General features: G+C 44.4%; 2 protein-coding genes across 2 annotated transcripts; both read left to right on the top strand.

Moving 5' to 3' along the window:
- The first annotated feature begins 589 nt into the window (after nt 1-589).
- On the top strand, nt 590-3,366 carry LOC122996614 (oocyte zinc finger protein XlCOF6-like). The gene is made up of 3 exons (XM_044372187.1): nt 590-1,046; nt 1,189-1,264; nt 1,356-3,366. The coding sequence occupies exons 1-3, from the start codon at nt 942-944 to the stop codon at nt 2,987-2,989; spliced, it is 1,815 nt and encodes a 604-aa protein (XP_044228122.1). The 5' UTR covers nt 590-941; the 3' UTR covers nt 2,990-3,366.
- A 1,488-nt stretch (nt 3,367-4,854) lies between these two features.
- Nucleotides 4,855-15,411, top strand: LOC122996629 (adipocyte plasma membrane associated protein). Its single transcript, XM_044372215.1, has 9 exons — nt 4,855-5,125; nt 6,287-6,403; nt 7,096-7,211; nt 7,593-7,685; nt 9,880-9,996; nt 10,129-10,303; nt 10,892-11,026; nt 14,068-14,260; nt 14,884-15,411. The coding sequence occupies exons 1-9, from the start codon at nt 5,034-5,036 to the stop codon at nt 15,091-15,093; spliced, it is 1,248 nt and encodes a 415-aa protein (XP_044228150.1). The 5' UTR covers nt 4,855-5,033; the 3' UTR covers nt 15,094-15,411.

Below are 15,411 nucleotides of genomic sequence, written 5' to 3'. Positions count from 1 at the left end.
AGACGGACGTCGCAGCTCTGAGAACAAATCAAACGCACGTTTCAAATATCACGTTTATTTTGGATTTTTATTGAGAGAGAAGAAGAATCAAAGCTGCCTTGTGAAATGAAATGACATCAATATTTTAATTCTGAGAGCAAATTCACATCATGTGGAAATTTTTAGGTATGAAACTGAATCAATGAAGTCAGAACTGTGAGAAACTGAAGACGAAGAGTTTTATAATAATATTTGTATTCAAGTCAAATATTAGAAACTTTCCACATTCAGTGTTTCAATTCTTAATTATTTAATTGTGATTTTTTATGTAACAGAGAAACAAATGTATTGTGATGACACGAACAGATTTGATAGATTTACAGGTTGAAGTTCAAACAGTTTGTTGACAGTTGATGTTAATAAATGTTGTCTGTTCATTAAATTCATTAATTGTATCATCTGCTCTGTATCATTCAGATGTAAATATACAGAAATAAATATTTACTAATAAACATGAATATATGTAACATTGTAATGTAATAGACTTATTCCCTTCATGACGGTATTTTTATTATTTTATGTTTATTTCTGGCTTCATCCCTCCTGTCGTGGTCGTGTCTTGGCGGTAACCCTAGAATAGCGAAACTCTCGCGAGATTTGCACGTGTTTATTGTGCGCGTTGCACAAAACAATGATGTTTTCTGATGTGACAGCGCTACGGTTCAGGTCTGGTTTAGTCTAGTTTATGAGTTCATCCGCTTTCTTCCACAAATCTAGGGTTACCGTCTTGACACGACCTCCTTGTCGTAAAGAGGAGCCGCAAATTAAAACAAACTGTCGCAAACTAACCGAATGGCGGCTCAGTGACAACAACAACGCGGACGGGCTGCCGCCTGTTGTTGCTGTTGTCTGCCGGTTTTTACACTTTTATTGACTTCGTGTTAAAGTTTAGTTTAATAAAAATGTCTTCTTCTGTGCAGCAGCTCGTGACGTCATTCATGGCGGAGTTCATGTCGTCGGCGGAGACGTTAATCTGTGACACACTGAAACCTGAAGACAAGACGGAGGTTCCGCTCGTTAACTTTGTTCTTTTTTATGTCATAATGATGAGACAGTGAGCTGTAATCAATAATCAATAATGGTGAATGTGATGCTCAGCTGCTGTGAACATGTCGCTCTGATGATGATGATGATGAGTTTGTGTTTCAGGCTGTGATGAAGAGACTGTGTGCGTCTCTGCTGCAGGAGCTCAGGAGGCTGCTGGACGAGACGCAGCAGCACGACGGTAAATAGTGAACGTTCCTCTGTTGGTACTTTTACTTCCGGTCGTCAGTGAGAAACAGGTGGCTTATATATATATATTTGTCTCTCTGCAGTCGAGCCGCAGCAGGACTCCGCCCCCCCTGCGGCGCAGGTGGAGGGAATCATCCAATCAGATGCTCCTCCAGGTGTATCCAGCCAATCAGAGCAGACGCCGACGGCGGGCAGCGGACGGACCTTCAGCTGCAGCGTCTGCAGCCGCAGCTTCTCCAGACAGACCAACCTGAGCGCTCACCTGCGGGTGCACGGCAGGCTCCGCCCCTTCACCTGTCAGCTGTGCGGTAAAGGATTCTCAGCTCAGAGCAGCGTCCGAGTCCACCAGCTCACCGTGCACAGCCAGCAGCGCCCCTACAGCTGTTCTTACTGCGGGAAGGTGTTCGGCACGCGGAGCCACCTGCGCACGCACCAGACGTCCAACCGGCAGCGCCGCCCGCCGCCGCTCACCTGCTCGGCCTGCGGGGAGACGCTGGCGGCGGCGTGCTGCCTCCGAGGACACCGACTGACGTGTCGGAAAGCACACGACAAGTTCAGGTGTGCGGAGTGCGGGAAGGAGTTCTCCAAACACAGCTACCTGTCCGCACACCTGAGAGTTCACCTGACTGACAAACCCTTCAAATGTCCCACGTGCGAGAAAGGATTCACCACGCGCCGCAGCGTGCACGTCCACCAGCGGAGCGTCCACAGAGGCCTGAAGCCGTTCAGCTGCAGCGTCTGCAGGAAGACGTTCAGCCAGCAGAGCGGCCTCCGGGTTCACCTGAGGACGCACACAGGTGAGCGGCCGCACACCTGCGAGCAGTGCGGCAACAGCTTCTCCAGCAGGAGCAGCCTGTCGGTGCACCGCCGCGTCCACACCGGAGAGAAGGCCTTCAGCTGCGACACCTGCGGGAAGAGCTTCAGCGTGTCGGCCAACCTGCGCCGTCACCGGCTCGTCCACTCCGGCCGCCGCGCGTTCAGCTGCGACGTGTGCGACCGCAGCTTCACTCAGGCGGGACACCTGAAGGTGCACCGCGCCGTGCACAGCGGGGAGTGGGCGTTCATCTGCAACGCCTGCGGGAAGGGCTTCAGACAGCGCAGCGCGCTGCTGGCGCACGAGCGCAGCCACGCCGGCGTCAAACCGTACAGCTGCGGCGAATGCGGCAAAAACTTCTCCTCGTCCACGTCGCTGAAACGCCACCAGCTGGCGCACAGCGGGCAGAAAGCTCACACCTGTGAGGAGTGCGGGAAGAGTTTCACCACCGCTCAGGTCCTGAAGACGCATCTGCAGCTGCACGGAGGCAAGAAAACGTTCTCCTGCGACGTGTGCGGCCGCAGCTACAGCTCACTGAACTACCTGAAGACGCACAGACGCAGCCACTCGGAGGGGAATCCCTTCAGCTGCGCTCAGTGTCAGAAAACGTTCTCCACGCAGGCGAGTCTCAACCTGCACCGGCGCACGCACACGGGAGAGAAACCGTACGTCTGCGAGGTGTGCGGGAAGAGCTTCAGCGTGGCGCAGAACCTCGTCAGACACAAACGCGTCCACAGCGGCGAGAAGCCGTTCGAGTGCGGCGTCTGCGGGAAGAGCTTCAGTCAGGCCAACAACCTGAAGACTCACCAGCTGGTTCACACGGGACAGAAACCGTTCAGCTGCTCCGCCTGCAGCCGCAGCTTCACCTCCATGAGGAGCCTGCGAGAGCACAAGTGTGTCTGAAAAACCGTCAGCAGGACGACGACGAGCGACAGATCAGCTGTTAGTTTAGCGGGAAACTGAAGGATGAAGAAGCTTGAACTCTGCAGATAGAAGAGCTGATTGTATCAGAGACAGACAGGAAGTAGCGACGCTCCTCAACTAGAAACAATCCAATGAAACGTAACAGAAATGTTTACACACACAGTTTAACGACTTCACAACACTGACCTCTGACCTCTGACCTCTGGATGGTTCCTGTTTCACTTATTTGTCTGTTTTTTTTTTACAATCTAAATCTAATTTTAGTAAAAGTTATTAGAGAATTTATTTCATACGATCAGTTTGAGTCACTAAAGCTGCTTTGATCATATTAAATCAATTCTCACTTTATTTCCTGACGATGTTCACAGACTCTTTCTCTGTTTGTTTTCTCTGGAGGAATATTATTATTATTATTATTAATAATAATAATAATAATAATAATAATAATAATAATATTAATAATAATAATAATAAATCAGATCCTGATGAAAGAAACATGTTGATGAATTATTATGATCCTGGTTCAGACTCTGTTTAATAGTTTTAATAAAGAAACATGAAGTTAATAAAATCAGCTGATCACTCACATCTACGTCGTATTGATCAGCAGGGACTCCTCCCTCACTGCAGGAGTCCAGCACTCAGACCTGGACTCGTCTGACCAGGTCTCTGTAGACCGGAACCAGATCTAAATGCAGACGTCTCTTATTGAAGCAGCTGAGAGTCTTTGTGATCAGCATCAGCTGGAGCTGCTTTAATACCTGATCATGTTAATAGCTTAACTGTATTAATTGTTAATTAGTTATGTTTCTCCACTGATGAGTTCAGGTTTGTCAGCTGCTGTAGATGTTGAACATATGAGCTCCTTTTTATGTTGATGTTAAAATTTTATTTTCTTTTGCACTTTTTAAAATGTATTTTAATGTTTTCTTAATATTTACTTGAATGCATTTTTTTTTCATTTTAATGAATCACTTTATTTTTGAAACTTCCAAAATTGAAAAAAAAATGCGATGCGTTCGTAAACTTTTATTTTGAAGTGACGCAAAGTACCGGAAGCTGATGGTCAACTGTTGGACTCGTCTCAGAGGATGTGGGAACGGAAATAATCCTGAAAAACGTCTTAAACAAACGTTTGGAGTATAAAGATAAATGAGACATAAGTCACGTGACTCTGTCCTCATATTAACATTGATTTTAGTATCATGGAGCTAAAGAAACATTGAAATAGGACAATAACCAGTTTTATAATAACTTACAGATATTTACTGACGGCTCAGAAACATCATGTAGAATCACAGACAGCTGAGATGATGATTGCTGGTCTGAAGAAGAAGTCAGAGACTGGGTATACTGGGAGGACTCATGTGGGATTAAAGGGTAATGAAATGCAGACAGGACAACAAAAAGAGCTCTAAATATGAGACAAATAATAAAGAAATTATTGGAAGTTTGGCAGAAAAAGTAGAATGAAGACAGTAAAGGAAGAACAAGATAGACAGAGTGTTAAAGGAAGAAATAGGAGACCGGAAGTAGATCACACTGGATTAAATAAGACAAAATTAACTCACAAGCATGTGCACATTGTAATATAACGAACTAATTAATGCACTGTGTCAAATATGATGATGAAAGAATTCATCTGAGAGACCAAACAGGGAACTAGAGGTGATAAAGTGATGAAAGTATTAACATTCTTAGTAAACACCGGAATGTTTAATTCAGTAGGTGATTATTTATTTATTTATTTATTTTGAATAAACTACTGTAAACAGGATCCTGCGGTACGGTAGGTGGCGGTATAGTACACCTATAAGTTGCAATAAATGCGAAGAAGAAGAAGAAGAAGGTGATGGCCTCCGTTGTTGACAGTCCCGTCGGTCGGGGCGCTCGGTGCTTCTCCTGTCCGGGTCTCCTGCCTCTGCACTCGGGTTAAACCTCCACACAGAGACCCGTTCCAGCTCCAGGCCGACAGCCGAGCCGAGCCGAGCCGAGCCGAGCGGCCTCCCCGTCCGGCTCCAGCATGAACGACGCGGCGGGGCTCCGGTTCCGGCGGCAGCACCGACCGCAGGTGATCACCGACGAGCTGCCGGAGCACCGTCACAAAGGCACCGGGTAAGACACCGAGCCCGGGATTACAAGGAGATGATCGATATTCACCGAACAGACGCAGACGGTGTGCTCAAGTTTCTCCTCTGCTCAAGTTGGGCCAATAACTCCGGTTATTGATTACCGGAGCTACCTGCTGTTAGCTGCTGTTAGCTGCCTGCAGAGGTGATCAATCGATCAGAGGCTGATCGGTTTCTGATCAGACACTTCGCTGCTCTTCTTCTTGTTTAAACGTTTGTTCGTCCGCAGATATCAGTGAAACATATAAACTATAGAAACACATATAATATAAATAAACACATAATATATATAAATACATATAAACATCATTTATGTTCACACATGACAATAATCTCACCTCACAACAACAATACTAGAAATAGAAAATACTTTTTAAATATATAATCAAAGTTTAGTCTTTTAATGTAATTTTTCCCTCATTTTTTAACATTTTCTTTTAATTTAATTTTTGTGTTTTTTCCTCTCCAGATATTTATAAGACAAATAAAAATACTCTGTTTAGAACAGTAACGCATGTCTGTCTGATTAAAATGACATCATCTCCTCCTCCCTCATTAATCATTCCACAATATTTGAATATGCGAATATATCAAAGGAAGCAGTTAAGAGTGTTTGGACTCTTCTCTGCAGATATGAGCAGTAAAACTGAGCCGAGAAGGTAAAAAACCAAACAAACGAACCTCCTGAACATTATCAACAATTCATCAGAGCGGCGCTCAGCGGGCTGCAGCTCCTCGACACATCCAACCACGCTTCACACCACGAGCTACTCACAATCTCTGCTTCTGTTTGAATATGTTTACTGCAGGATGAACGGATATTAAATCAGCAGGGAGGGGTTAATTTAAGTCCCCTGTTAGATTCTATTAAACGATCGCTGACATATCTGGATCCTGTTAGTGGCAACAGGTCAGAGACTGACGGGGGCCATATGAGTCATATTATGATAATATGACTCATGCAAGGTGTGAGACACACCATATTCACTCAGTTGGTATATGTGGAGCTCTACTCCTCTGTGAGGAAGGATGTGTAGAGAAAAGAGAAGAGGACCCAGGATGGAGCCTTGAGGAACTCCACAGAAAATCATTTCCTGTAACTTAAAAACTGTTTTTCATGTGTTGAGGTTTCTGTTTCCTCTTTCAGCACCTACAGCGGGAAGGTGTTTCAGGTGACTCTGCTCTCTCTGGGCAGCTTTCTGCTTCTTCCTCTCCTGGTCATCATCCTCATCCTCGAGTCTCCCATCCACCCCGAAGTCCTCAGGTGAGCCCAGCAGAATCCTGTTGAAATCTATACTAAGTGTTGTTCTAGTTCATCTTTGACTTCTGTAAAACACTTTGAACTCTGAATGCGTGACGAGTTCAGAACACACAAAGCTTCCAGCCTTCAGGTTGCCGTTCTGAAAACCAGCGAGCAGAGAGAGAGAGTGATCCACCACAGTCCATGTTTAGTCAACTTTAGTTCAGGTTACATCATTGTGTTGTTGATATGCAGCTGACAGCAGAAACTCTTCTTTGTTGGTGCAGAAGCAGCAGATTTCTGTTTTCTGTCTGAAAGAGTCGAAAATAAACTTTTAATTTAAAAGTTATTAGTTGTTAGTTTTAGAGAAAAGTTGCAGAGTTTCAAGAGAAGAGTCATGAAAAGCTAAAAAAAACTAACAAAAACTATTTTTAGAAAAGTTAATGCTTTGCTGATAAAGTTGTAATATTTGGAAAACATTATTACAACTTTCTTCTCAAAATATTGGTGATGTGTTCACTGACTGCTGCTGGTTGTTTGGTGATGTGTTCACTGACCCCTACTGGTTGTTTGGTGATGTGTTCACTGACCCCTGCCGGTTGTTTGGTGATGTGTTCACTGACCCCTACTGGTTGTTTGGTGATTTGTTCACTGACCCCTGCCGGTTGTTTGGTGATGTGTTCACTGACCCCTACTGGTTGTTTGGTGTCCTGTAGTCTGAAGGAGCCTCCTGTGATGACGGGCTGCTGGGAACCGAACCTGAAGCTCAGAGAGGCTCAGAGACTGTTTGAGGACCAGATCATCGGACCGGAGTCCATCGCCAACATCGGAGGTCAGTGTGTTCAGACGCCAGCTGGCGGGTAGAAGAAACCGTCATCACACTGACTGACATCAGGGCAGGACAGTGTTCAGACAGTAAAGTCTTTACACCAGTTTGCAGATTTTTGGCAGATGTCCTCTGGTTGGTTTCCAGGTCACTGGTCTGTCCAGTCTGGGTCACACAGTCCACATTGTGAAATGAATCGTGAGACTCAGTTTTGTCTCTTTTCAGACTCTGTTCATCACTTTTATAGTGAATAAAAGAAAAAAACTCCAGTAAGATTTAGTTTGTTCCAGATTATTTTAACTTTAAAAACAGCAAATATCAATAAATAAATAACAATCCTCAGTGATGAAGAACTTGGAGCCGACAGATGTTCTCTTCTGTCTGCAGATGTTTTGTTTTCTGGAACAGCTGATGGGAAGATCGTGAAGCTGATTGGTCGGAGAATCCACACAGTGACGAGACTCGGAAAACCGCCCTGTGGTGAGGAAAACCAGTTTAACCAGAGTTTAGTCTAAAGTTCAGTTTAGTTTAACATTAAGTTATACTTATATATGTAATATGTATGTGTGTGTGTATACGTACATATATATATATAAATATATACATATATATATATATATATATATATATATATATATATATAGGTTCAGTCTCAGATTCTTTTGAGTGTAAGGATTAGTTTACTTTATTTTGGTATATTTGATAATAAATTAGACTAGAATTCCTATAAACTTAAACATAAAATAAAAAAAACGCTTTAAAAAATGTCTGGAAGATAAATGAACTAAAACTAATTTACCTTCAAATTGAGACTAAACATTTAAATGAACAAAACCTCCTTAAACTACCTGAACTAAACGATGCTGAAACTTATTCTCAGCTTCAAACTGAACGTTTGAGTTCAACTTTGGTTTAGTTTCAGTAAAATCTGACAGTAATAACAGTCAGAGTGCCTTTGAGCAAGGCGCCGACCTTTAACCTGCTCACATGTTGACAGGATCAGATGTTTCTTCACTGTTTGCTCCGGTTGCTTCATTCTGGAGTTTCAACCGTTCAAACGTTTCTCAACCGTCAAAGTGAAGAAACAAAACAAACATGTTGAGACGCGTCTGACTGTTTCAACTTTCAACACAGTTCAGTGTGTTGAAAGTTGAAACAAGCAGGAAGAGATCAGATATCTGACTGTGACAGACGCTGTAGTCCCACATCTCTCTCTGATTAATCGTGTTTTATTTCCCATAAAAGTAAACAGTTCAGGTTTCAGACATTTTGTTTAAACACAACGTTCAGTCTGACTCACAGAGGGTTAAAATGAACTTTATTGTGGCGGTTCCTCACACAGGAAACCGCGTTAGTCACTGACACACTAACGTTCACTCACCATGAACAGCAGACGTGTATGGAAGCCCGTTACTGACAAGAAGAAAAAAAATTAATTAAATATTATGAGTGATAAAAATAAAAATATTCATGATTAGTCAAAATTATATGCAGACCAGCAGGCGTCATAGAGAAAAAAATAAACAAATAATTACTAACTTTGAGTTTAGAATGAGCAGAATATAAACATTAACATGTTAAAACGTCACCATGATGGATGTGCATCTCCATCACTGGAGGATCCTGACATGAAGCAACAGTTCAATATGATTCACCTCTATAGTGATGCAATTCAATAGTTAGATTTTATTTCTTAAGCATACAGAAGATCATTAATTAACTGATAAAGTGCCATTTTTACTTGTCTTGTTCTCTGTGTCCAGTTTACGTGTTTACGCTCCGTCACCCAAACAATTACATTGTTAAATGATGTCTTCTGTTACTTTGTGCCAAATAACCTCATAATTAAAAAGCAAAAATTAAGTGATATTAGTTTGTTTTGTTTTTTTCTTTATGACACCTGCTGGGCTCCATAAGTTTAAAATAATTAAAATGTTTAATTGTCAGATGTATAAAGGTTGACACACTGTCAAAATGTTTACTGATTTAAGTCCATATTTAACTTTAGTATCTCATCATTTGGATTTTAAAAAGTCGTAATTGTAACTTTAGTATCTCGTGATGTTTTACTGACTCTTCGCTGGCGTTTGGCGTTTCGAAGCCTCTAGTTTGGCAACATGACCGTCACCATCTTGGATTTTTGGAGCCAGAAGTGACCATATCTGGATGAGAGGGTGGAGCTGACGCTAACACTAGCTGCTAGCTTGGTTAGCATGGGTCATTTTACAGTCTATGGTTAACTGTGATAATGCTAATGCTAATATTTTGCTAGCAAAAAAAAACAGACTGAAAACCATTAAAACAAAAGTCGACACAACCGAACGCTGAACAAGACCAAAATATGACTTTAATGAACTGAAAACACACTGAAATAGCGACGGCTAAACGCTAAAGAGTTGAAACTTCTTCCTCATAAGTGCAAAATCGTCTTCACACATAGAAAATCAAAGCTTCAGCAAGTTGTTGTCTTTTTTTTTTTAACTTTTTAATCAAATTTGCTTGAAATTATTAATTTGACAGCATCTTTTTAAATATTTTTTAATCTATTTTATACTTTTATCTTCTATTTTGTCTGTTTTAGTTACTTTATATAATTTGGCATTTTAATTTGGAGGGATTTATGAGCAGTAGGTGCGAGAACAGTTTGTGATGTGGATGAATTTGTGCGCTGCAGGATCCAGAGAGGACGAGTCCAGCTGCGGGAGGCCGTTGGGGATCCGAGTCGGACCAAACGGGACTCTATTTGTAGCCGACGCCTACCTGGGTGTGTTCGAGGTCAACCCCACCACAGGTGAGCGTGTGTGTGTGTACGTCATACTGCCGCTGTTTGTATACGACGGTATCAGGATGTGTGTTATTTGAAGAATGAAGGAAGTGATTTATGTCTCTTCAGTCTTTCAGTGTTTGTGTTTTTTCTCTGCAGGTGAGTCGAGTCGCCTCGTGGCGGGCGGTCAGGTGGTCGCCGGCAGGAAGTTGTCATTCATCAATGACCTGGCGGTGACGCAGGACGGCAAGAAGGTGTACTTCACCGACTCCAGCAGCAGGTGGCATCGCAGAGACTACATGCACCTCATCATGGAGGCCACCGCCGACGGACGGTACGACACACGTTGTTATTTCTTAATTTCCCTCTTTTATAAGAACTTGTCTTCATAAATTAAGTATAATGTTCAATTCTAAAGCTCAAATTCCATCAGTGCAACAACAGAGTTGAGTCAAATTCAGACTTCTCTGTTTAACAACAATTCTGTTTTTATTCACTCGTTCATTCCAGTCGTTTTTTTTTATATTATGTCTCTCAGTCTTCAGTTAAAATATGTCAGAAGGTTTTTAATTTCTTGCATATCTAACTAAAATAAATAAAATATCAGCGGTGTTTGAAATACCCGTTACTGTATATCCCATGTGGTGTTCCACAGGGTTCGATACTGGGTCCACTCAGCTGTATCATACAACAACACGCTATAATTATTCATATTTACACAGACGACACACAGCTGTGCATATCATACACCTGATGATGCTAAACCGACGTGCAACCTGTAAAGCACTTGAAGCTGCAGGCGTGTTTTAAAGGTTCAAATATAATTATTATTCACATTGACACTGAAAGCTTCCAGCTGCTCGTTCCTCCTGCTAGTTTAATAAAAGCATCATCATGTGACAACGATGCTGTTTCCTGTCAGCGTTTTGGAGTTCGACACGGAGAGCAGAGAGCTGACGGTCGTCATGGAGAACCTTCGATTCCCAAACGGCATCCAGCTGCTGCCTGACGAGGAGTCGGTGCTGGTGGCAGAGACCACCATGGCCCGCATACGCAGGTAATTCACCTGACTCACCTGGCTCACGTGGCTCACGTGGCTCACCTGACTCACCTGGCTCACCTGGCTCACCTGACTCACCTGGCTCACGTGGCTCACCTGGTTCACCTGACTCACCTGACTCACCTGACTCACCTGACTCACCTGGTTCACCTGACTCACCTGACTCACCTGGTTCACCTGACTCACCTGACTCACCTGGCTCACGTGGCTCACGTGGCTCACGTGGCTCACCTGGTTCACCTGACTCACCTCACTCACCTGGTTCACCTGACTCACCTGGCTCACCTCACTCACCTCACTCACCTGGTTCACCTGACTCACCTGACTCACCTGACTCACCTGGTTCACCTGACTCACCTGGCTCACGTGGCTCACGTGGCTCACCTGGTTCACCTGACTCACCTGACTCACCTCACTCACCTGGTTCACCTGACTCACCTGACTCACCTGGCTCACCTCACTCACCTGGCTCACCTGACTCACTTGGCATTTATTTACTATTAGAGTACTTTATAACATCTGTGTGTAACTGAATGTTAGTTTATTTCATGTTGTTGATGTTTATACTCATTCACACATCAACTGGTTTACTGGTTTACTGGTTTACTGGTTTACTTCTCTGTGTTGAAGCAACCAGCCTGGTGTGAACAGGCAGCGCACGAGTCATAATAAGTCGTGATGAAGGTTATGTCACATCTCTGTATCTGAGGACGTGATGCAGGAGGATGTCACTGATGGTAGCTCTCTGTTGCCACGGAAACAAGCAGCCTGAGCTGAGAGTGCGTGTGAGTGTGCGTGTGTGTGTGTGCGTTTGTGTGAGTGTGTGAGTGTGTGTGAGAGTGAGTGTGAGTGCGTGTGAGTGTGTGAGTGCGTGTGTGAGTGTGAGTGCGTGTGTGAGTGCGTGTGTGAGTGTGAGTGCGTGTGTGAGTGAGAGTGAGTGTGCGAGTGCGTGTGTGAGTGCGTGTGTGTGTGTGAGAGTGAGTGTGTGTGTGTGTGTGTGAGTGCGTGTGTGAGTGAGTGTGAGAGTGAGTGTGTGTGTGTGTGTGAGTGTGTGTGTCTGTGTGTGTGAGTGCGTGTGTGAGTGTGAGTGTGAGAGTGCGTGCGTGTGTGTGAGTGCGTGTGTGAGTGAGTGTGAGAGTGAGTGTGTGTGAGTGTGTGTGTGTGTGTGTGTGAGTGCGTGTGTGTGTGCGAGTGTGAGTGTGTGTGAGTGTGAGTGCGTGTGTGTGTGTGAGTGTGAGAGTGCGTGCGTGTGTGTGAGTGTGAGTGTGTGTGAGTGTGTGTGAGTGCGTGTGTGAGTGAGTGTGAGAGTGAGTGAGTGTGAGAGTGAGTGTGTGTGAGTGTGTGTGTGGGAGGTGTTGTCGACTGTTTATTTGTGACTGTTTCTCCGCCGACAGACTGAAGCTGAATTCTCTCTGCGATCTGAATGTTTCATCATTTAAAAGAAAGTTTTTATTTTATTTATTTTAAAAATATTTTACTAAACAAAAACACTAATAAATTCAGTTGTATTTATGTAGCATCAAATCATAACAGAAGTTTTCTCTGAGGCTGCAACCAAACAAAATCTTGGTCGACTGACATAATCTGTAACTAATTGATTAGTTGCGTGGCGGGAGGGGGCGTTTCTCTGTTCTGTATTTCTCTGTGTATTGTCTTCAGGTTATGCTAACCCATTGTTGCTAACTCTGGAGCTAACCTCCTTCACTTTTCCAGCATTTAGAGAAACAACAGACGTGACTTTTTAGCATTTATTAACTGACACACTGTAGTCTGTACTGCACTGACAACTCACTACTAACGTCTTCCTCTGCTCCGCTCGCATCCACCGTCACCGTTTTCTTTGAGTTTATTAGACAGACAGGATTAATGTGTAGGATTTAATCTCTGGTCCTCATCTGGAGCAGAAGGTGGCGGTAATGCACCTAATACGCTGGTTACCAACCGCCGTTATAAACCAAAAATAAGTTTTTTATTTTTCAAACAGAGTGGTACATCCTGTCAGCCGAGGGGTTTCCTATCTGTGCAGCCGAACATAGCAGCTCCTCCTCGGACTGTTTCACCGTGACGGTCCCGGTGTTTCCTCCGCAGGCTGCACTTCACTCAGCTGCCCGTCAGACCTGCTGCTTCTTCCCGCTTTAACCTGAATAACAAACCGGGGCTCGGTGCTCCGGTTGGATCCACACGGAGAGCCGAGGCTAACGTTAGCTGAGAGGCTAGCGGAGCGTTAGCGGCAGCATGGCCGGAGGGAAGCACAGCCAGCTAGCCTCTGCTAGCCTCTCAGCTAGCCTCTCCGCTAGCCTCTCAGCTAGCCTCTCAGCTAGCCTCTCAACTAGCCTCTCAACTAGCCTCTCAACTAGCCTCTCAGCTAGCCTCTCCGCTAGCCTCTCAGCTAGCCTCCGCTAGCCTCTCAGCTAGCCTCTCAGCTAGCCTCCGCTAGCCTCTCAGCTAGCCTCTCAGCTAGCCTCCGCTAGCCTCTCCACTAGCCTCTCAGCTAGCCTCCGCTAGCCTCTCAGCTAGCAGCAGCAGCTGGTCTGACAGGCAGCTGAGTGAAGTTCAGCCTGCGGAGGAAACACCGGGACCGTCAGGGTGAAACAGTCCGCGGAGGGAAACAGTCAGACGGAGGAGGAGAAGGCGACATATCGGCTGCTCATTATCGGCAGAATTCACCGATGCTGATATTTCATTTCAGAGCTTATATCAGCTGATACCGATGATAATATCGTGCATCCCTACTATAAAGTTATACATTTGTCATTTTTATATACAAAAATGTGAATCAGCTGCACAAAAATAAATAAATTCATACATTTTATTTCCATTTTTATATATTCTGGGTCTCTTTAGGAAGATAAAACGATGTTTTTACTGCTCTTAAATCTAAAAATGGATCAAATACACGTCGTGTCAGCGTCGACTTACCATCATAAATACTTTTTGTTTCTGAATATGAAGCATGAAAACGCCGCCGGCTGTCGGTGACGTGTGTTCAGGTCTCGTTCTTCATGTGTCTTTAATCTCGGTTCCTGTTTGTGTGTCAGAGTCCACGTCGCGGGTCTAAATAAAGGCGGGATGGACACGTTCATCGACAACCTGCCCGGTTTCCCCGACAACATCCGGCCGAGCTCCAGCGGCGGTTACTGGGTGGCCATGTCCGCCGTGAGGCCGAACCCCGGCTTCTCCATGCTGGACTTCCTGTCCCAGAGACCCTGGATCAAGAAACTCATCTTCAAGGTGAAGAGAGACCAGAGACCAGTTGAACTCATTATTGATTCATTTAATGTGAATATTGATCCATATCTGATCAGCTCTGCTTAGTTCGACAGTTTGATCAGTTTTGTTTGAAGTTACAGATTTTATTTATTTTGTAAATGATTTAACAAATTAAAACTGAAAAAAAAACAAAGATTTATTCTCTTCAAATCATTTTCTCAGAACTTTCTGGGATGTTTCTCCTTTGATTTTATTTATTTGTTGATAAATAAAATATAATATAATAAATAACAACAGACAAAACAAAACTAACACACCCTTCCTCTCTTCTTCCTCTCTTCTCTTCCTTCCTTCCTCTCTTCCTCTCTTCCTTCCTCTCTTCCTCTCTTCCTTCCTCTCTTCCTCTCTTCCTCTCTTCCTTCCTCTCTTCCTCTCTTTCTTCCTCTCTTCCTCCCTCTCTTCCTTCCTCTCTTCCTTCTTCTCTTCCTCTCTTCCTCTCTTCCTTCCTCTCTTCCTCTCTTCCTCCCTCTCTTCCTTCCTCTATTCCTTCTTCTCTTCCTCTCTTCCTGTCTTCCTCCCTCTCTTCCTTCCTCTCTTCCTCTATTCCTTCTTCTCTTCCTCTCTTCTTCCTCTTCTTCCTGCAGCTCTTCAGTCAGGAGGTGTTGATGAAGTTTGTCCCTCGCTACAGTCTGGTGGCGGAGCTCCATGACGGCGGCGTCTGCACGCGGAGCTTCCACGACCCCAACGGTCTGGTGGCGGCGTACGTCAGCGAGGTCCACGAGTACGACGGCAGTCTTTATCTGGGCTCCTTCCGCTCGCCGTACGTCGCCAAACTCGACCTGCGAGACGTCTAAGAAACCGACCAATCAAACGGACGGACGTGTGACGCAGCGTCGGTCTGTAACGGTGACGTCGTGACGCAGCAGGAGGCGGAGCTCCGTCAGCAACTTATTGACGACTGTTTGATGGATTAACAGGAAGTGAAAGAGACAATAATCCCACTGATCACCACTTTCAATCATTTCTATTGATTTCATGTTCATGTGTTCATGTTAGCATGTTAGCATGTTTCTGTGGGGGGGGGGGGGGGGGGGGGGGGCGGGGTCAGATTAATGACCTGTTGGTCTATTTTTTGATTGGATGGTAACGAAGCTGCTTGTGTTTAATCAACA

This window comes from Thunnus albacares, chromosome 14 (assembly GCF_914725855.1).
Source record: "Thunnus albacares chromosome 14, fThuAlb1.1, whole genome shotgun sequence".
Taxonomy (NCBI): Eukaryota; Metazoa; Chordata; class Actinopteri; order Scombriformes; family Scombridae; genus Thunnus; species Thunnus albacares.
Note: the sequence above shows the minus strand (reverse complement) of the source record. Positions and strands in the feature narration are given on the sequence as shown.

What these genes read in the sequence shown, in the direction of transcription:
- LOC122996614 (XM_044372187.1), top strand. Translation starts at nt 942, where the DNA reads ATGTCTTCTTCTGTGCAGCAGCTCGTGACGTCATTCATGGCGGAGTTC. An exon ending in AACCTGAAGACAAGACGGAG is followed by an intron (nt 1,047 to 1,188) that starts GTTCCGCTCGTT and finishes TTTGTGTTTCAG; the next exon opens with GCTGTGATGAAGAGACTGTG. An exon ending in CGAGACGCAGCAGCACGACG is followed by an intron (nt 1,265 to 1,355) that starts GTAAATAGTGAA and finishes GTCTCTCTGCAG; the next exon opens with TCGAGCCGCAGCAGGACTCC.
- LOC122996629 (XM_044372215.1), top strand. Translation starts at nt 5,034, where the DNA reads ATGAACGACGCGGCGGGGCTCCGGTTCCGGCGGCAGCACCGACCGCAG. An exon ending in CACCGTCACAAAGGCACCGG is followed by an intron (nt 5,126 to 6,286) that starts GTAAGACACCGA and finishes TTCCTCTTTCAG; the next exon opens with CACCTACAGCGGGAAGGTGT. An exon ending in GAGGCCACCGCCGACGGACG is followed by an intron (nt 10,304 to 10,891) that starts GTACGACACACG and finishes GTTTCCTGTCAG; the next exon opens with CGTTTTGGAGTTCGACACGG.